Source organism: Pinus tabuliformis, chromosome 7 (assembly GCF_031772625.1).
Source record: "Pinus tabuliformis cultivar Carrire ecotype Pingquan chromosome 7, CPIR1, whole genome shotgun sequence".
Classification (NCBI taxonomy): Eukaryota; Viridiplantae; Streptophyta; class Pinopsida; order Pinales; family Pinaceae; genus Pinus; species Pinus tabuliformis.
In genome coordinates, this window is record NC_142293.1 from 516,486,544 (window position 1) to 516,508,746 (window position 22,203).

General features: G+C 38.7%; 1 protein-coding gene across 1 annotated transcript in view; it reads right to left on the reverse strand.

The window, feature by feature from the left end:
* The window catches only part of ABC1 (ABC transporter 1), a 260,843-nt gene that overhangs the window by 157,765 nt on the left and 80,875 nt on the right, over positions 1 to 22,203 (reverse strand). The window contains exon 4 of the mRNA XM_089449129.1: positions 12,900 to 13,058. Within this exon, the coding sequence (XP_089305255.1) occupies positions 12,900 to 13,058 (159 nt within the window). The remainder of the gene's footprint in view (positions 1 to 12,899; positions 13,059 to 22,203) is intronic.

Consider the following 22,203-nt stretch of genomic DNA (forward strand, 5'->3'; position numbering starts at 1 on the left):
TGTTTTCCAAATGCCCATCGAAGTCTTTATAATCCTCCAGTTGAGTAATCAACGGCCTAGATTAGATTTTAATCAATGGCTCAGATCATTTAGACTTGATCTCTGTCTTCTTCTAGAAGTTTCACCCTCAATTTGATTAATACTCTTTAATTATTTTAATCTCCTAAGTTGACTTAGGCACCTATTAAAAATTATTAATTATTTTAATAAAACTGTCTCCGGGTGGAATTTCCCAAAACGATTTCTGGGTTCTTTGGTATACATGTGCCCAAGCCTCCCTACAAATTTTGAAGCTTAGAGCACATTCTATGATATCAGAAATCAACACTCCCTCTTAGCGAGGAATGTGCTCTAGTAATGCAACCTGCTAAAGCATCACCCGGACTCGATAACATCTCCCTCTACGTTGTTGATGTCTGACATCACTACCCATCAACTACTGCGCAAATGTTGCATCTGTACTGTTGTTGACCCTGCCACAGCCAACATTGCATTTGTACTACAACCCTTATAAGTTTTGCATTTGTGTTGCTGCTGGCACTGCCACTGCCAACACTGCATCTGCACTGCAAGCTTCTCCAACTGTTGCTGCTACTGCATCAACAACGGAAAAGCATCCAAAATTACTAAACAAGTGTTCAGCATGATTCATTTGTTGCTCGAGTTCTGATTGTTGCTAGTCTTTGTGTTGACCCTCTGAAGCCTCTGCGTTGTTGTTGACTTTGCACTGCTGCCAATCCTGCTCAGTCTCTAGCGCTCCTAGCCACTGCAATTGTCACTCCGGCAATCCTCTGCACCAACTGGCACTAGTCCATCCTACTACTTCTTATATGGGATCCCGTAGCAAGGTATTGATCCGAGGGGTGGACTCCTCAACGATCCTGCCCATCTGCAGTTCTTTCGAACTTCAGTACTAGATCACCCCACCTCTCCCCTGGAGTTATCCGGGCAACCATGCCAAACTCCTCCTCCTCGATCTTTGCGGACGCAGCCTTCGGATCATGCTTCTCGTCCTTCTTCTTAAGAGGACACAATGTAGCGTAGTGACCAAATTCACCACACCGGAAGCACTTGATCTTCGTGACATTCTTCTTCCACCTCCGCTGCTCCTCATGCCCCTTGGATGCAAGGGTTGCATTTTCTTCCTCCTCCTTGGGCTTCGTCTCACTGGTGTTGCTACTATCAAGTTTGCACTTGACAAAGTCTCTACTCATCTCTTCCTGTTGAAGAGCGGCTCACATTCCTTCCCAATTCGGAAATCTCTCTCTATCCAAGATACTCTGGACAAACACTTGCAATTCTTTTGCGACTGAATCCAGGGCCAGCCTAACCATCTTGGTAGCCTGAGGTGTTGACCCCACAACTACCAACAAGTCTTGGATTTCCTAAAGTTTTGTTAGGAATGGATCAATGTGTTCCCCCTTCTGCATCTGTGTGGATCTCATATTTTGCTCCAAGTACATCTTCCCTTACTCGAAAGATCCTTCGTATAGCATAGCCAATGCTTCCCATATCTGTCAGGCAATATCCTTTCCGGCAATGTGACACACTACGTGATCTCTCACTCCGTCGAGGATCAATCGCTTGGCCTTTGCCATCTCACCCTTGTACTTCTTGAGTGGATGTGTATCTGCGAGTACAGCTACCACATTGTCAACATAGGCTTTGAGATCATGCTCAGCCACAATGCAGGAGATCCTATCCTTCCAGATCACATAGTTGGATGCACCATCCAGCCAATCCTGATCTCTTAACCCACTAGCGCCATCTTTGTCAACGAAATGTCAAATTGCCTCCTCTCTCCTCTACGTAGCACTAGGCTAGCCTACGCACTCCCTGCTGGAGTTAGTAGATCTGCTCCTCTTTGTTGCTGCTCAACAATAGAGAAATCGAATTCCCTGGCTAGGAATTCTCTGAGGAAGAAATTCCCTCAACAGTGTCTCCTTCTTCCTTCTGACGCTTTTCTGCCCCAGCAACTGCTACAGAAAATTGTGTCTCACCAGAAAACTGCTCTACGTTGATGCTTCTATGCTACTACATCTAACACTAGCAAACTTCGATCTGGAAATCTTTCTCTTTGTCGACTCACTCAGAGAGAGATTTTCCCATGAAAATTTTGCCCTCCTGGCCTGGACTGCACAATCCCTCTGGGGATTCGATTTGCTGCCTACGCAGCACTTTGACTTCCCTCCTTCTCTTCAGTACTAGCCTCTTCTGGCTCTGCTTTCTTGCTGCACCTGGGCTCTGATACCATGTGAAAATTTGGAGACCCAAATTTCTACTGCAGCAACTGATTAAGTATCTTCTATTTGTTAAATTACTGAACAAATTATTTACTGCATCCTATAGAAAATACCGAAACTAATACACTGCAACCTTCACCAATTAAATTAAATGTGGAACCAAGAAACTGAGCAAGAAAGAAATACACAACACATGACACCGTTGTTTTTCGACAAATGTCCCCGGAAAAACCCAATGCGGGAAAATCGGTGCAGCAGCTCAGGGTTTGTATTATTAAGCAGTAGTTTTCTGAATACAATTTGTTGGAAGCAAAACTAGCTATCTGATACAGAGAGAAACTGGGCAAAAAGGTTAGCGAGAGAAATCTCACACTGTTCTAGGAGATTCGATTATGATCAGGGCTCGATGACTAGCCCCACGCTGCCTCTGCGCAGCTTCTGCGCCAACCCTACGCAGAATTGTGTCACTCTGGTTGGGCTTTGTGTCAATCCTTCTGCTAGTGAAAAATCCTCAACCGGAATTCCTACTGCAACAAACTGATGTTACTTCTCCTACTTGTTAATTCATACAAGTTATTTATTGTGTGCTACAGTAAATATCAAAGTAAATACTACTACAGCCATCACTTAATTAAATTTTATGCGGAAACAAGAGACTAAGCAAAATACAAAACAATTCACACCGTTATTTTTGGACAAATGTCTCTGGAAAAACCCAATGCTGGAAAATCGATGCAGCAACGTAGAGGGTTTATTATTATTAAGCAATACCAAATTCTTAATACATCTTTGAATACCTCAAGGGTTATTCAGTTATAGAGAGAAATATTGGCAGAAAGATTTGTGAGATTACCTCACACAATCACTAAGAAAAATCTCGGCTGATCAAGACATTGGATGAGGTGCCTCTGGCAGGCCCATGTTGCCTCTGCGCAGTCCTCACACAGTCCCTACATCAACCCCTCTAGACACTGCGTCACCCAACGAGCAGATCAATTTGCTGCTTGGAGTCACTACTCTCAGCTTTCCAGTCTCTTATCTCAGCTCCCGACTTCTGCAACTGACTCTGCCCAGCAAAATTTCGGACTTTTTCTCACCCTTTATGCTACCTCTGTGTGGCCCTTCGTGGCCCTACATCAGCTTCTGCGTGAGAGTTGCGGGATCACTCTCTACCTCTCTCTACTGATGATTCTCCGACTGAGAAAATCTCTCTCTCTCTCTCTCTCTCTCTCTCTCTCTCTCTCTCTCTCTCTCGGATGTTATCCCTGCCCCTCAACTACAAGAAATCTCCTCGATCAGAACTTCCTCCTGGGAACTTCTCACTTCAGAAATTCGATCTCTTGATCTCTCGGTGTGTTTTCCAAATGACCCTCAAGCTCTCTTAAATAATCTCCTCATTGACATTCAACAACATAGATTAAAATCTAATCAATGGCTAAGATCATTTTAGCTTGATCCTTGTCTTCTTCTAGAAGTTACACCCACAATTAGATTAATACCCATTAATATTTTTACTTTCCTAAGTTTAGACTTAGAGTCTCATTAAAAAATATTAATTATTTTAATAAAATTGTCTCTTGGTGGAATTTCCCAAAATGCTTTCTGGGTTCTTTGGAATACATGTGCCCAAGCCTCCCTGCAAAATTTGAGGCATAGAGCACATCCGATGCTACACCAAATCAACATTGTTGACCTCATGCTGACTGGAAATTCGATCTCCAGGCCTTTTGGTCTCACACCCCAGCTTCCTGCATTGAATCTCGTCTCTCCTAGCTAGAATTCGAACTCCCTCTGAAGCTCTGCGCGGCATTGTTTTGCCTCACTGAAACACTGAACTGCTCTTTGCTTTCTCTGCCTTGCACTCCTCAATCTGGAAAGCTTCCTTCGGTCTACTATCCTTGCCCCTCACTTCAATAAATCACCTTGATTGATTCTCTAGCAACTATTGTGCTACCCTCTCTAAGAAATTCGATCTCTTGATCTCTCTCCGATGTGTTTTCCAAATGCCCATCAAAGTCCTTATAATCCTCCAGTTGTAATCAACAACCCAGATTAGATTCTAATCAATGGCTCAGATTATTTGGACTCGATCTTCATCTTCTTCTAGAAGTTTCACCCTCAGTTTGATTAATACCCTTTAATTATTTTAATTTCCTAAGTTTAGACTTAGGCACCCATTAAAAATAATTAATTATTTTTATAAATTGTCTCTGGATGGACTTTCCCAAAATGATTTATGGATATTGTGGAATACATGTGTCCTAGCCTCCCTGCAAATTTTGAGCTTAGAGCACATCCGATGCTACCAGAAATCAACAGAATATTTCTGCAAATATAAATATACTAATTGATAGAGTGAATAAGAATGATGCTACAAGGAGGCTCATGACAATCTACTTACAAGCATTGATTGGTCACAATGTGAATGGGGAGGTTCCTTGTTACCCACCAAAAGTGCGTAACCCATAGGAGAAAAAAAATCCTCATTTGTCAATTATCCAGTCGGTAGTCCTGTGATGCCCCACGGATGGCTTTACATCATAGCTCTCCAACTATGCTATGGTTAGTGCTTTCTCCCATTCAGCATGCTTCTTGAAGGAAGGTGGATCATCTATCAAGAGGTACACTAACCATTTTTGTAATAATGTGGTCTCATTTAATGTTTTAAGGCATACTAATATCAATCACAAGCCTAGCTAGATGATTGACAGCTCTTGATCGTACCATTGTTCCCATGCTTCACCTGGGAGGTTATCCTTAGCCACTAGTCCAATGTGAACTCCCCTAACATCCTTCCTTTACGAGGGGCACTTATAGGAGGCACTAATTAAAGAAACGAGCCCAAAGTAATCAATACTTATCACCTTCCATGTTTCCCTTATTTACATCCATTCTTTGGGTTGACTGTCATTTGTCATTGAGATTGGCACCTTATATCTTCATCTCTATGTCAAGGCCCAAAAATTTGCCTTAAAAGGTTGATGCAACTAAAAGAAAGATAAAATCATATGAAGTCACAAATAAAGAAAATAAAAATCCAAAACATGGTTTGGACATAGTAAGCACGTAGGAAAAATCCTAGCACGACCTCTATCCCCCTCATTAGCCATCGCCCAATTCCTCAACATCTCACGCTCTATCTAAAAGGAACTTTTGATTGTCCCAACCCAAATGAGCAAGCAATTGCTACATCTTTAAGGGGTATTGGAAAAGCATAAAACAAGTTTGTTCTCCTCAACTATCCCAAAAAGAAATAGGAATCATTAAGGTAAAAGGTGCACCAAAGGAGTGAAAAAAGTACGTTGATGAAAGAGTTAACTCACGCCTCCATGATGGCTCCCTCTTCTCATTATAGCACTTACAGATGTTGGACCTCCTTTCGTTAGTACCATGGCTATGGCCATATTCCTTGAAGTCTAGCCCATTCCATGATGGCTCCCTCTTCTCTTACAACACTTAGAGACAATGGATCTCCTTTAGATGGTATGATGGTGATAGTCACCTTCCTTGAAGTCCAGCCCATTCCATTACCACCATTATCATATGCACCTATGGATTCAACCTGTGCAATGGCCTTCCCCTTAGGGGCTAAAAGCACCGAATAGGGATGAAGGCATAATCATCCCTAACATAAGTGTGGTAACTTGCCTACAGATCCTAAGCTAGAAAGATATTGAAAGTGTTGGAAACACTGAGAGGGGGGATGAATCAATATTTCTTTTCAATTGTTAATTTTTCAGTTGAATCATTTATATTTAGAACACAAATAAATAACAGGAATGAATGCTTTTATTAATATAATCTTTGCAATAAATCAACTACAATGTATATATAGCTTCAACCAGTTGCCAAGCACCATCTTGGACTTTTTGTGAGGCTTCAACCTCTAGAGTACCAACCCTGTCTTGTCAAGGCACCAACCTTGGATTTAGGAGCACCAACTCCCAGGACACCAATCCTTCAAGTTCGAAGGCACCAACCCCAAGGGCTCCAACCCTTTGTTGTAAATTGTCTAGATCTATTTGGTAGTAATTCTTTGCTCCCAACCCTGCTAGACCTATGACTTACTTCTATCCTCCTGCTTCTTCCACGTCTGCCAGACCTTCGGCTTCCTCTGTTTCTTACAGTTTCACCAACCAGTAAACTTTCCTTGTTCTCTGTTATATATGCCCTGATACCCCTGACCTTTGGCTTCCTTTTCGCTCGCTTGATCTTTTGGCTTCCTCTACGCTCGCTCTTTGGCTTCCTCTGTCTCTTTGAATTCACCAATACTCAAAGGACGCGTTCATTCGGAAGAGAGGCCGAATTACAAAAGTGTTGCATTTTAAAAACATATTAGAGATCCCACATGCCGCGTCATTCCTTTAATCGCAATCACAACTTCTGGGGGTCTTTTACAAGTCGTGCCCATAACATACTCTGTCCTTAATCGCAATCGCAGTTTTTCGGAGGTTTGTACATAACACAGTGATTCCGCTACTGCCAATGGAGCAGATGCGATGTGGTCTTAAGCAGTTGTTAATAACCTCGTCGGGTCCAGAACCTTATCGCAATTCGGCGATTTTTCATTGTTACGTCTCTTCAAGACTTGCGATATGCGACAGACGCGATATATCTTTAGGGCGTATTATAATGGTGCAGTGGGCCCCATTCTTGTATCACAATCGAGGTTTTAATGTGACAATAGCTTTAAAAAACTTGCGATGTGGCAGATGCGATGTTGTATTACAGCGTATTGTAATGGTCCCGTGGGTCCGTATATATATCGCAATCGCAGATTTCAAGTGGCATTCCTTTTTAATACATGACTTCCAATGCGGATGTGATATAACATTAAATCATGTTGTAATGGTGTAACGGGTCCACGCGGATGTGATATTACAATAGGGCGGTTTATAATGGAGCGATCGGGTCCGCTCCTTATATCGCAGTCAGGGGATTCAATGTGACAAGCCTTTCATAACTTGCGATGTGGTATTCCAATAAGCTTCTTTTGATAACTCAACTGGGTCCACAACTTTATCACAAACGACGGTTTGCGGGACTTCACGAGTGTGGGACTTGAGTCATACTTTCCTACCCCTGCTCTTCCGACAGCTGTTGTTCCTGTTGGCTCTTTCCTCACTGTGTGTTCCTCTTTGCTCCTTCTAATGAATTCTTCCTCTTTGCGGGACTTCTTGGGCATATATTACATGCGATACTCTCGATATGGCTCCTCCGATGTTAACTCCTTTGATATGTTGGCTCCTCCAATATTTCATGTGATATCTTAATAAGAACAGTTTGTAACAAGCTCTTACTCATGGCTTGGCTTCGCTCCTTAGCTTTCCTATGGCTTCGCTCCTTGGCTTCTTGTCACAGTTTCTTCACGGATCTGCTCTGCTTCTCCTTGGCTTCATATCATTATTTAGTATCTAGAATATTGCCATATTGACATCAATGACAATCTAGATCAACAAAAAGGCATGATTTGTGTGAACATTGAATATGGTCCACTACAATACTTTAACAGTTTTTGTCCCTATTGATGTTGATCTCATGTAGCACAGATCCTTTGAAACATGACTTGACACCTATCCAACACCATTTAGAGGATGTTTTCCCAGTCCTAAGCAAAGATGACATCTCAGCCATAACATTGCGCTTTTGAGATAAACATTGGGCTTTGAGGAGCCTCCACATGGTTATAACCCCCATGCTACACCTCCAAATGTTGAAACTTTACATCAAGAAGACAAGTTGTTGGCTCATTTGATAATGTCCCTAGATGGACCCAGGACACCCCCGTGTTGGCCTTGGCCATGTTTGATGGATGTTTCCTTTTGCAAAGCCCAAATGATGATGGATATCATTGAGATTACTTGGGAGGGCTAGAAAATCATGCCTAGGTGCCAATGCTTGCTTCTAGGCTTGCCACATCATCCCTATGTGCATCATAGTTTCCAAAGTTGTGATCTTTGATGTGGGTGGACTTGAAAGCATGTTTCCCAACTTGTTTGTGTCGCCCTTGTTAGTTTTTGTAGCATCGGATGTGTTCTAACGACAAAATTTTGTGGAGAGGCCAGAATACATGAGATCTCCAAAACCCAGAAATCGTTTCTGGAAATTCCACCTAGAGATGACTTAATTAGATTATTAGTCGTTTTTTTAAATATTTCCTATGCCTAAACTTAGGGAATATGACTAATTAACAGCATTAATTAAGTCATGGTGAGAATGTTCTAGAAAAGTACATGGATCGATTTCTAGTTAATCCTAGCCATCGATTAAGATTTAAACATGATCGTTGAAGTCTCAACAGAGGGTTATAAGAAGAAAGTCGACATGGCTTGGAGAATACAATTGTAGAGTTCGATTTACTAAGAAATCGATTTCCAGAGTAGCAATTGTGTGTTGCCGGAAGTGATTCAGTGAGGTCGAAGAAGTGAGAGAGGGGCAGAGATAGTGAGGTCGGAGGAAGCTTTTCCAGTGCCGGTGAGTACATTGCAGAGAGGCAGTGCAGAGCCCTCTTGAGGAGATTTTTGTTTTGTTGGGGAGAAGTTGAGATTCTAAGCCAGAAGTTGGGCAGAGGGTCCAAAGGCAAAGAGTATCAGTTTCCCACACAACAACCTACGAGACAATGAGAGGAGACGTAGTTCCAAGCTTGTGAGAGGCAGTGACTGCCCAGAGGAAGTAAGGAGCAGCTCAATTCGAGTTGAGGTCAGTGTGGAATCGTCTGTGGAGTGAGAAATTTTTCTCCCTAGTTATCATTGCCAGTTATTTCTCGGTTTGGATTGCTAGTTTAAGCATCCATAGTTTGTACTCATACTATTAAAACCCTCAATTGTTGCACTGATTTTCCCGAGTTAGGTTTTTCCCAGGACATAGTCCAAAAATAACGTGTATTTTGTGTGTGTGCATCTATTTCTTCCGCAGTATTTGTTTTGTGAAGGTTGTAGTGTATTTGTTTTGATATTTGTCGTAGCACATGGCAAATAATTTGTTTAATTAAATTAACAAATAGAAGAAATGACATCAATTGTTGGAATAGGATTCGAGGTTAGCCGAATTTTCACAGCGCTTTTTGTTCTTGATCACTAAATGAAACTGCTATAAAAAAACACATCCACTTATAATGCTTGGTCTGTGGTAACTTAATCTTGGCTTGTAAGTACTATAACAGCTAGTGATCTGTGTGGATTACTGTCTCCTTTACCATTAGATAGCGTTTTCATTTTTTAACAACTTGTACAAGAGAAAATAGCTCCTTGTCTAGGTCGGGTACTTGAGAACCGCCCCATGAAATACTTCAAAATGGTAGCATACAAGCCTTCCTCCCTTCATGAAGACTACTACCATAGCATACCCACTAGCATCTGTCTCCACTTCGAAGGGTTGTTGCAAGTTCAGTGATGCAAAAACCAATGCATGTTTAATTTTTTTCTTTTAACTCCTCAAAGGCCTTTTGTTGACTTTTTCCACCAATGTTGCATTAATCGTTATCGGGATAATATCGACACGAGGAAAAAATCAGAAAAAATCGTAATTATCGGAAAATAATCGGAAAAGAATCGTTTGGTACAAAAATATTCTTTTTTTTTCATTTTTTTTCAATTTTTTTAATATCTAAACCATCTACAACATAAAATAAATACATTGACACATAAATATGATAAAAGAACTAATATATAAGATGTTTAATATCATTTCTAGTGCTAAAATCACACATAACATTGAATCATGTCCTGAATAGTAAGTCCTGACTCCTGAGTCCCAACTCAGCCTCAAAATATCAACAAAAAATATAATAATGTATCTCATCATGTCATAATGTCATATACAATAAAATATACAATAAAACGAAAAAAATAACTAAAGGCTAATCCTATTGATTTCCTCTACCCCTCTTGCAAGAAAATGCCACAGCTTTCCCTTTCCCTCTAGATGTAGATGCTGGTGCTGGTGGAGTTGGCAGTGGAGTTTGCTATGATCTAGAAGCTGAAAAACTAGAAGTAGGAGCTATAGGAGGTAGACCACGTCCTCTACTGGTGGCAGGGGTAGCCCGGCAAGTGGTGTCACCTGGAAACATTACAATCTCCCAATCCTAAAATCATGAAAAACTGGTAAGTCTGCTGGATTTTGAATGAAATCTAAAATTCTACTTTCTCCATATGAAATCCAATGAGGCCAGAACCACTCTCAAACATCCTAAGGCATTTCATGGTAATGTTAAAAATTTAAGTAAAAGGAACTTTAAAAATTTAACATTACCATGAATAGCATATCAATACTAGGGCCTAGACTTGATCATTAAGCTGCCCCACTCAAAAATTATTTGTTTCTTTCAAAAAAAATTGCATTTCGAACATTTAGCATCCCTTATAAAACCTCGCTGCCCCAACTGCCTGCGATAATTTCCGATTTTATCGCGATTTTTTGGAAAAAAATCGCAATAATTTGAAAAACTCGCGATAATTTCCAAAAAATCGGGCAAAAAAAATACCGGCGATAATTTCGAATAAAACTCGCGATATTTTCGTTCTGCTGAAAAACTCGCGATAAAACGATAAAATCGCGATAATATCACGATTTTCACAACACTGCTTTCCACACTAAAAAATCTTTCTACTCGTTGTTATGGCATGGAGTGTTGTTGCTACAAAAATGAGGCAAGCAAAATCTGTCTGAGGCAAACGAAGATTTCTGACGCAAGAGAAGGTCTAAGGCAAGTAAGCGAAGGTCTGAAAAGGAAGCAGAACAAAGCTTCTTTAGGAAGAATATGAGGTCAAGTTTATGTCCTAGCTGAATCAGATCAGATCGAAGTTATTAAGAAGCTAGTTGACTTGACTAGGAGAGGTGATGGACCAGGTTTGACCTAGATTTAATGCTGGTCTGTTTGACCATGTATTTGACTGATGTATCTCTGTTGAAATTGATGATTCCTCTAAGGAAAAGGTTGCTGGGATTTTCCTGTGGGTTTCCCCAGGGTAAACTCTTGTGTTTCTTTGTGTAGCTGTCTCTTTAGGATACTACTGTCATTATGTTGTTGATGTCTTCTGTGTAATTGCTTAATGATGAAATAATGAATAAGAACGTGAAAAAGATCTAAATCATTTGAAGTATTTACCTGTTTAGAAGGCCCTATAAAAATTCACCACCTCGTCCCAGGTGTGTGGCAAGCATGGTGTGCGTGCACCCCACCCTAGTAGACACATCCCCGTGGAACACTGCCTAACACACTTGACTAGGTCACTAATTATTACTCCATAATGTTCGACTCACTTGAGCTTTACACCTGCAATCACCGATATACTGGTGATTAGACTTCTGTCAATTGGTGGCCTTTTGGTACAAATCATCAATACAGGATAGTAGGCAATATCTGCCAATGGCCCATCAGTCGAAAGTCCAGACAACTCTCAAGAGGGCACTGTTGGACATGTTCTTGCAATGGACATTTCCATTCCTGGATGTGATAACAATAGTGACTGATGCTCCTCTCTACAAGCCCATCTCACTTCTACTTATGTCCTTGTAGCAGGCTCTAATTGATATATAGAGCTTTCTTTTTCTCCTTGTTCCATTAGATTCAGATTTGCCTGTGTAATTTAGGGAGATGACTTTAGCAGTGCCCTTATTGACATGTTGATATGGGGTACTTTACTGTCCCATTGACCTATTTTGGTTATCAGTGAACATTAATATAATTTCATTTCATTTCTACGACCAAATAACAAATATCCCAGAATTGGGAGAGATGAGAAAACCCCAAAAAAAACTTCTTACACAGATGGATACCAAGATTACCAACAAAATGAAAATCCTGTCAATAATCCTATTGATCTCAGGAGCATCAACCATATCAGTGGGAGTTCTATACTCTTGACCGGTATCATAAACTGATAATAGAACATATTGCCTATTGTGGAATGTTTCATCTTGCTATGCATCTACATGACTAGAAGTGTGGCAGCCTCTAGTCTTCCTTTGGTTTGGCCAAGTGTTATGCCTCCTATAGGGATCAAAATATTGACTAGCACCATTTAGAATCAAAATCCTTTGAGTAAATGATGTTTAATGTCATTTGAGAGACCCCCAAAACACACCACTAGAAAAGTCTAAACTTACGTACAGTTTACACCTGGCACAAACAATTTTCATTGTTAACAGAGATGATTAGTGGTATAATCAAATGTATAAGTAGTATTTTTTCCAATCAGCATGTATTTCAATGACAGAATTCCACAAATTATAACACTTCTGAATGTCAAGGTGAAGATCAGGAGTGCGTTAAAGTGAAACAAAATGCCATAGAGGGATCAGAACACATCTAGCTTATGATATGCATAGTCTGAGCTTGAACCAGTGAAGGAACAGAAATTTGGACTTGTGAAAATTTCACAACAGTTGTAGCTTCAGATCATTTGCAAATTTCAAATAACTGGAGAGAGAATGGTCACGTTGCAGTTCACACAGTCATAAATTTTCTGAATTATAGAGATGTATAGGAGCCTATCATCCACTACAGAAAGCTGTATGTGTACAATCATTGCAAGCCTGAAATAATTTGATGTATAAAAAAAAAGAAACGAAGGAACAGCAGAGCTAAAAACCTGTGTATACCAACAACCATAATATGAATAGAAAGCTTGCGTTGCTATCTTAAATTATGGATACCTTCATAGCTTGGTCAAGATAGAGCCCATCTGGTAAGAGGTTGGTGTAATCAAGAAGCCGTTTAACATTTTCTATGTCACTATCTATACTCTCTGCCACACCAGGATATTGAATCTTCATTGCAACCTCCATACCATCTCTTGTAACAGCTTTGTGAACCTGCCAGTATATAAATCAAACAACTGAAGACACTTAGGCAATAATATAAAAGGGTGCCTCGATTTGACAATATCAAGCTTTATGAAATAGAGTAAAAATTTCAGGAATAGAACTTTCTTGTTTTAAATGACACCGAGTTCATTATCTTTCTGGTGATGTAATATTTTCCAGAGATGCAATGATTAAAAGTCGAAGAGTAGAAGAAAAGATAGGTGTCTTCCAGGCATAGTAAACCAGCAATAAAGGATATATTTACAACTAGAATATGTGTGCCATACTATTGAATTTTGTAACTATGGTCGGTTTTCATAATGTATATTTTACCATTTGATGTATTTATATTGATTATTGTAAAGCATATTTTAATTGCTAGAGTCAAAAGAAAATTATATTTTGAGTCAAGTCCCATTTGGACTTTTGAAAGAAGAAAATTTGAATATTTGAAATGGAAATTTTTGGCTCCAAAGTTGTCAAGTCGGTCTCCCTCCAAGTCAAGTTGGCCCAAGCAAAGGGCACACCGCTTTGACCCAACAGATCACTATATAAAAGCAGCTCAACCTCATTCTCTCACCACCAATTTGAACTCTCTCAAGAAGACAGTTCTTGGGCATCCTAGAAAAGATCAAGAAGGGCAAGGAGGATGAAAAGAGGACGAATTGGATCTCTTTCTCTCTCTCAAGCTCGCACATATGGATAGACTCTCTCTCTCTCTCTGCAGTTTGCATATTTTTGGGCAATTTCTGTTGCAGGGACAAAATTTATAGGCAGTTGCTGGGGTCTGAAATTCTGGGATTCTGACAGTCGCAGGAGGGCCAAAATTCTGGGTCAGATAAGTCAGAGCGAAGTGCTGGACCAATTTGTGTGGCCTGACTTGGAGGGTTTGACCAGATGTGACCTAGTTAATGACTAGAAGGTCTAGGTGCGTCTCTTGTTAAACAAAAGAATTTCTCTATTGAAAAGGTTGTTGGGTTTTTTCCCTTGATGGGCTTTCCCAGGGTAAATCTTGTCTTCTCTTTGGGCATTGTGATCTCTATTGTTCTACTATTCTTGTATGGTTGAATTGTTGAATGATATATTGGAATAATTTAAAAAAAAGATCAACAACAAAAGTAATTATCAGTTTTTCAGAAATATTGTGCTAGTCTTTATTGCACTTAGAAAATCAACATGGTATCAGAGCTTTAGTGAAGAAAGGAACACTAAGATCACTAGTATCGAAGTCCTTGTTGATTTGCATCCATGGCTTCTTCTATGAAATCTAAGAACAAGTTGGAAGGAACCTCAAACTTAGAGATTGGAAACATAGAATTGATCTTATTCTTGCAAAGAAAGTTTTGGATATTGTGATAGGAAAAGTTGTAAAACCAGCAGATACTGTAGCGAAGGAAAAGTGTAAGGAGGATGACATCACTGCCATGAGTCTTGTTGTGGACTCCATTAGAGATCATCTAATTCCCTACAATGCAATGCTTTATACTTCCAAGAAGATGTATGATGCCCTAAATAATCTATGTACTGTCAAGAATGTTGGTCAAGCCATGAGCTTGAAAAATGAGCTTTGTGATATAAGGATGACAAATGATGACACCATGGCTTCATATTTCATAAGGATCTCACAAATAAAATTACAAATTCAAGCAACTAGAGAAACTATTTCTAACAAACTTATGACTACAGCACTTAACGGTCTACCTAGATCATGGGATGCATTTGCAGCAGGTATAAGTAGTTAGAAGGAAGCTCCTTTGTTTGAACAACTATGGACTTCTTGTGCTCAAGAAGAATCAAGGCTTATGTCAAGAGACAAAAAGGAAGAAATTTTTCAAGCATTTGCAGCTCGTTTCAAGAATAAAGGAAAGAAGAAGTTTGGCTTTCAACACAAGAAGTCAGGAAGAAGATCACCTCCTCCCCAAAGGAAGAAGGATATGTCAAAGATTCAATGTTATGGTTGTCAAAAATTTGGACATTATAAAAGGGATTGTCCTAAGATGGCTAATAACAAAAAGAGAAAGGGAAAACAACATGCTTTTGCAGCCGACATTGAAGATGAACATCCAAAGAAGCCTAAAGGTGACAAAGATTTCTTTTACTTTTATGCTCTAACAGGTTCTATTGCAGATGATGATGATATGTGGTTGGTAGATAGTGTGCATCAAGACATATGACTGGATATTGTGGAAATCTTACTAACGTGCTGGTAAAGAGGCTATCCCAAAGCGTAGAGCTTGGAGACAACCACAGCTATGCAGTCAAAGGAATTGGAAAGGTATCGATTGAGATGGAATCTGAAACATTGTTCATCTCAGCAATGTTAAATATGTACCAAATTTGAAAAATAATCTAGTCTTTATTTCATGTTTAGAAGATAAACTAACTTTTCTGGATGGGAAAGTACTTGTATGGTCCAAGGGCTCTAGTACGTTAATCTAATTAGATGTTGAGCCGCCAAACTCACTAATTGAATTCACAATAAAAACTGTCATGAAAGGCTATTCATAGGGTATATACATATCATAAAATTCGATCGAAACACTTTTTCACTGAAATATAAAAGAGGAATAAATAAAAAGGAAAAAATATTTTATACAAAGTTATAGAAAAGAAGTACAAAGGGGTATATTAAAGAAGAAAATTAAAGTCAAAATCAACTATTGCTGAAGTTGTAGAAAAGAAAACAAAAAACAAAGTTATATTAAGATTTTTTAAGGTGTGTTGAAAGTCATACAAAAGATTTAAAAGGAACAAAGGAAAAAGACTATTATTACAAGGCTTAAAGGGGTTATTATTAAACCTTAAAGCTCATTGACGAACGCAAAAGTAGTTCACTTCTTAAAATAAAAATAAAATTAAAAAAATTGGAGTCTAACTCAAAAGAAGGAATATTTTTAGAAACCTTACCCACCTATGCTGAAGTGCTAATTTAAATTAAGGGAACGCTCGCAGGAAAAGTTGTTACAATTTCTATCTCTCCCGCTGAAAGTAAAAATTATATAAACCCTAAAATTGCAAACCAATTGGTGATTCCTAAGTTAAATATAATTGAAAAAATAAACTTCTTGGACAAAAAACAATACGAAATAACTGATTTATAGTTAAACATTGGGGATTATATATTTATATCGCAATTCTCTGTTCAATCCCTATGGAATGATCAAGAAGACATTATTCTAGGATCACCATGGATGGAAACCCTAGGTTCCTTCATCCTGAATATGAAAAAGAAGTTTTTGACATTTTCATACAAAAAAAAATAGCAATACAAGATGTTACAATGAAGCCAAATTCAATAGCGCCAGAAGACATTCAAGATATCTCAAAAGTAATTTTTCAAGAAGGTAAAAAAGTACTACAAAATATGCAAAGAGAAGTTGACAAGATCATTGTTGACAAAATGAAGAAGTTTCTCGACTTAAAGACCATAGTGAAAAATTATTAACACAAATTGAGAAGCTTACGAAGGACAAAAGGTCATTGGAAAATAAGGTACAACAACTTATTGAAAAGGAAGCGTTGAAGTTTTCAAATAAAGAAATTCAAGTTGAGGAAAATGGAATGAATATTGATCCAGTGAATATCACAACTCAAGAAGAAGACACGTCACTTAAAAAAAAAACACACTCAGATGTTGAAACAAAGGAAATTCCAAGTGAAGATTTTGCAACCAACTCGATGACATCGAACCCTGAAGTAAATCAAAATCTTGCCACACACATGATAAGGGAAACCAAAATAACTCTTTATTTACATCTGAATCACAAGAACAGACATTTCAATCAATCTTTGAATCTGTATCACTCAGAACATAAACAACAAACTTATGTTCCGAAGAATACTGAAGTGCGCACAACTCAGTCCAGCGATAACAGTTCATCACAAGTTTCCAATAATCGAAAGATTCCACAAAAGGTTAATTTAGGATGGTCAGATCCTTCCCCTGTAGGAATTTACAGGGTAAGTTCCTTAGACAAGACACCAAAGGACACTGCTCACAAACAGATCACAGATCAATACACCAGTATTGTTGACGTGGTTAAAACCCTCAAAGAGGGAAACAGTCCACGGCCTGAGCCAACGCGGCCACTTCAGGCAATTTATTAATAAAAGAATGAAAATTTACATAAGCTTCTCTCATGAACAGTTACCCTACAAATGACCCTCCATGCTCTTTAAATAGAGATCATGGACCAATCGGGTGTTAAGCCACGAATCAAGTGTCGGTAATACCGAGGAGAGAATGAATCGTCGGATCACTAAATATTGTGACCTTCGGATTGTAAGTTACAAAAGTACATAGTAAAGAAACACGTTTTACCTAACTCTACACTAGACCAAGTTATACTTAACTATTTCCTATGTGTCAGAATATCCTAACATCCATGCGAAAATTCTATATATCGCTCCAAGGATCATATCAACTTGTATCAACGAAGATGATTGTCCTGAGACGAGAAAACCTTCGTAGCAGAAAAAGAGATCAAGCCCTTTCATCAACAAGCTTTGAGGACAAAGATTTTTCAAGAGGAAGGCACTGTTATGAATATAATTCTATAAAGGTAATAAATATAGATAATAAATAATAAACATAATAATATGTAAATAAGTAATAATTACTGTATTCAAGCTTCTATGATCCATAATGAATTAAGCAAAGTCTTTCGGTAGAAATCACATAAGAGAAATTTTTGGCCAACGCGTTTCGAACCAACAAGTGTGGTTCATCACTTGTTGGTTTGAAACGTGTTGGCCAAAAATTTCTCTGATGTGATTTTCTACTGAAAAACTTTGCTTAAGTAATAATTAGTTAAACAAAGAGGCATGTCTAAGGAGACATGACCGTTCATAAAGGGACACCTGCTTGGTATATAAGCAAGCCCCTCACTCTCAATTGTAACATCATTCTTACTCATACATTTTAATATATATTCTTGTATCTCAATGGAGATTTACATATTCCAAGTCTTCTGGAGTATTTAACCTGAAGAACGAACTTTGTTTGCTCCAGGGAGTAATGGTGAGTTGCTTTTCTTGTTGTTTGCATGGTTATTAGGCAAACCAGGGTTATGATTACCACTATCTTCATTGGTGGTTCTATTGTTTGCAGCAACATTTTGTTGTCATGTGAGATGAGCAATTACTTGAGCAAGTTGTTGATGTCCTTGAACCAAAACTTGTGCAATCTCCCTCTGCCCTTGAATTTCATTTGTTTCCCTTGTTGTTGCATTTTATGTTGTCCCTAAAGTAATTCGTTCAATAGATATCAGGGTCATGTTCTCCTTGCCCTGCTCTATACTCCATGTCTGAACAGTTAGTACCCCTTTCTCCTTACAGTGACGTTGCTTGTATCCGCAGGAAGCATACAAGGCTCATATACTCACAGTTGACAGGATGCTAACACTCTAATACCACTGTAATGAGGCAGTGGAATTTTTGCCCTAGTTTACCCTAGGGTCATTATAGAATCTCATATAAAGTGGCTCAATCAAGATACCAATTAATACTGCGAAATTTATATTATAAGTTCCATAACTCCAATGCAATTAAAAGAACGATATTGTGGAAACAGTGTTAAACAATACTGAGTACTTCAACAATTTTGAAACCAATCCACAACTGTAAGATTTCAATTGTCCACAACCAAAAACCAAACGACAATAAACAGATTTAATTCTGATACAAATCCCCAATTTTTCCAAAATTCGATTCTACACAGTTTCCTAAGTCTACGTATAACCTTTTGTTGACTTGTGACAAACTGATCATGGTGCGGTCGGTGTAAAGACAAAAAGACGTGTATGCATTAATCCTCAATATTCATATTGACGGTCTTATGTGATTAGCTCGGCGCTCGGGTCCAATAGGAAATCACCGAATGTTTTTGTCCCTTAAAATAGCTTCCAATCTGGCCATTGAGTCTTCAGAATGATTGTCGCCCTCCCAGATAATCAATTTATGCCACAGGCATCCTACGTAAGAGCCTAATTTCATATTTTGGGGTTATTTAGGGTTTCCACTTAGAGGATGAAATTAATTCACCCGTCCACAGAAATAATTAAATCATACATTGTTTTCTTAGATGCATAAAACCTAGAGCAAGAGTTACACTACTCTTGGTACAAATTCATCGCCTTAGGTTATCGCTTTGCCAAGAAGAGGAGATTAACAACTTAGAAAACTTTGATACTTCCTTCAGAGGAGGTGTATGCCCACAGAACTTGTTGTATTGTTGTCTTTCCAATTCGTTCCTTTTAACAAAGTTGCTATGCCCAGAAAAAGACAAAAGGCCAATACCTAACAAAATTCGTTGACCAACTAGAGACCCTTGTGCCCAGACAAAAAGAAATAATAAGAAAATGTCAACTACAGTGAAATCTTTCACCATCAAAATTGACAAGAGAGAGAAGGGGTCAAAAACCCTCAAAGCTAATGCTCAAAAACAAATGAATTGATCCACACTTGATGCTCCAAATTGAATTCAATCCTCCTCTATTTATAGATTTTCTTGAGGGGTTTCATTTTCTTACATGATTGAGTAAATCTTACTCAAAACCCCAATTCTGGGTTTTTTTGCCCAGTTGCCCTAAAACTTGCCCAGCAATGGGTATTTTTGGGGTTTCCCCTTTTAAATGGACTATAGCCTATGGGGATGGATAGGCTAATGAGTCACATTTTACCTCAATCCGTAGAGGACATTACATTGTGGGAACCCACTACCCTCAAGTAGCGGAGGAGTCTAGAGAAGCAAGGTAGATTCCTTCAGCTGTCAGCACAACCTTCACTGCTCATATCAGAGTAGGGAGTGTACATCCTAGAGGCCAATGTCCCTATGCAATCACATTTACAAAATTATCACCAAGGCAATAACTAGCACATTAAAACCAAATTTATCATCATCAATCCTAACAGAGAAGATGGGTTTTCAGGAGCATAGACAAAATCATGGTGCAGCAACATTGGTGCAGGAGGCACTACACACAGTCGTTTCAGAAACAAAAGTCTTTACTTCTTGTTAGCTTAGATCTACACAAAGCATATGAGGGTTTAAATTGGTTGTATCTCTGTCTCATCATGATGCAAATTGGCCTGGATAGGAGGCATGCTTCAGTATGCTTAATATGCAGTACTGATAGATGTAAATCTCTCTACATTTTTCAAGGCCTCCCAAAGATATTAGATAGGGTTGCCACTGTCCCCCCTCCTTTTCCTTTGGCAGAATCCTTGAGCTGTCTGATTATTGATAAAAGCAGAGGTTAGGAAAGGAAACTTAAAGTGATGACAGAAAAAATCAAAAAGAAAGTCAGAGCATCGAGCAATAGATGGTTATATATAACAGGAAGGCTCATTTTGTTACAGCATTCTCTTGAAGTAATGCCAGTGTTCTGGCTCTGCTTATCATTTATCCCAAAACCAGTTTCCATAAAAATTCCAGAAAATATGAAAAGGAAATTTACGATGATGTCTATAAGGTAAAGTTTCCCCTCTAATGAAGAATGGTTATCAGCAAATGAACCAGAGCACCTAAGAGGGGAATGAAGGGGAAGGCAGTAGAGCCATGATCAGATTAAATGGAAAGGAGGATCAAATTGTTTGGGTGGCCAACCAAGACTCGTGTATACCAGGATAAAAGTTGTTGCAGATTACTCATTAAGAAGTCAATGCATAGACAGTGGTGGTGGAAAAAGATTTGGTCTTCACGAGCTCAACCAAAAGCAAAGGTCTTCTTCTTGCTAGCTGCAAACAATAAAGCTTTAACTTTGGGTGTTCTCCAATCAAAAGGTTGGCAAGGTCTGAGCTACTGTGCTTTGTGTTGCTTGGAGGAAGAAAATGGTGTCGATATCTTTCATCACCTTAAATTTTCTGTTGCAGTTTGGGAATTGATTGAAAGGTCTCAGCAATATATTTCCTAAATTGCAAGGGGATTTGGTGGTTGAGGCTCTACAAAACTAGATTTCAGGTACAAAGCAATGCAAGGAGTGCAACAGCCTCCTGCTATCAGTCTTGAGGTCAAATTGGTTAGCCAGATAATATGCAAATTCCAAATCTGTTATCCTTACACCAGAACAGATTGTCATTAAGCTTAAGGCCTCATTACCTCATGTGGTCAAGGAAATTTGTTCCAGGCACCTAAAAGGATAAATCTTCATCCTCTTGATTCGGATGACTGCCTCAACTATGTTATGAATAAAATATTCATAAAAAATATCAATTAATAAATAATATTAATAATAATTAATTAATTAAATTAATGAATGTCTCATTAATTATGAAGGGGCATAGGTCAAAAGATATGACCACTCATCTTCATGGCCAGTCAATGCCTATATAGGCATCAGTGTTGTGAAAATCGCGATATTATCATTTTATCGTGATTTTTTCCCAAAGCCGATATTATCATGAGTAATAATCGCGGATTTTTTTTATACCCAATAATTTCGAAAAAAATTGCGATAATTTGAAGAAATCGGGATTTTTTCGAAAAAATCGCGATTTTTTCCCAATTTATCGCCGAGGTTCGGGGCAGCGCGGTTTTATAAGGGATGCTAAATGTTCGAAATGCAATTTTTTTTGAAAGAAACAAATAATTTTTGAGTGGGGCAGCTTAATGATCAAATCTAGGCCCTAGTATTGATATGCTATTCATGGTAATGTTAAATTCTTAAAGTAAAAGTGGCATTCATCCTTTTACTTAAATTTTTAACATTACCATGATATGACTCAAGATGTTTGAGAGTGGTTTCGGCTTCATTGGATTTCATATGGAGAAAGCAGAATTTTAGATTTCATTCATAATCCAGCAGACTTATCAGTTTTTCAGGATTTCAGGATTGGGAGATTGTAATGTTTCCAGGTGACACCACCTGCCAGGGCTACCCCTGCCACTAGTAGAGGACGTGGTCTACCTCCTATAGCTCCTACTTCTAGTTCTTCAGCTTCTAGAGCACAGCAGACTCCACTGCCAACTCCACCAGCACCAGCATCTACATCTAAAGGGAAAGGGAAAACTGTGGCATTTTCTCGCAAGAGGGGTAGAGGAAATCAATAGGATTAGACTTTAGTTATTTTCTTCATTTTATTGTATATGACATTATGACATGATGAGATACATTATTATATTTTTTGTTGATATTTTGAGGCTGAGTTGGGACTC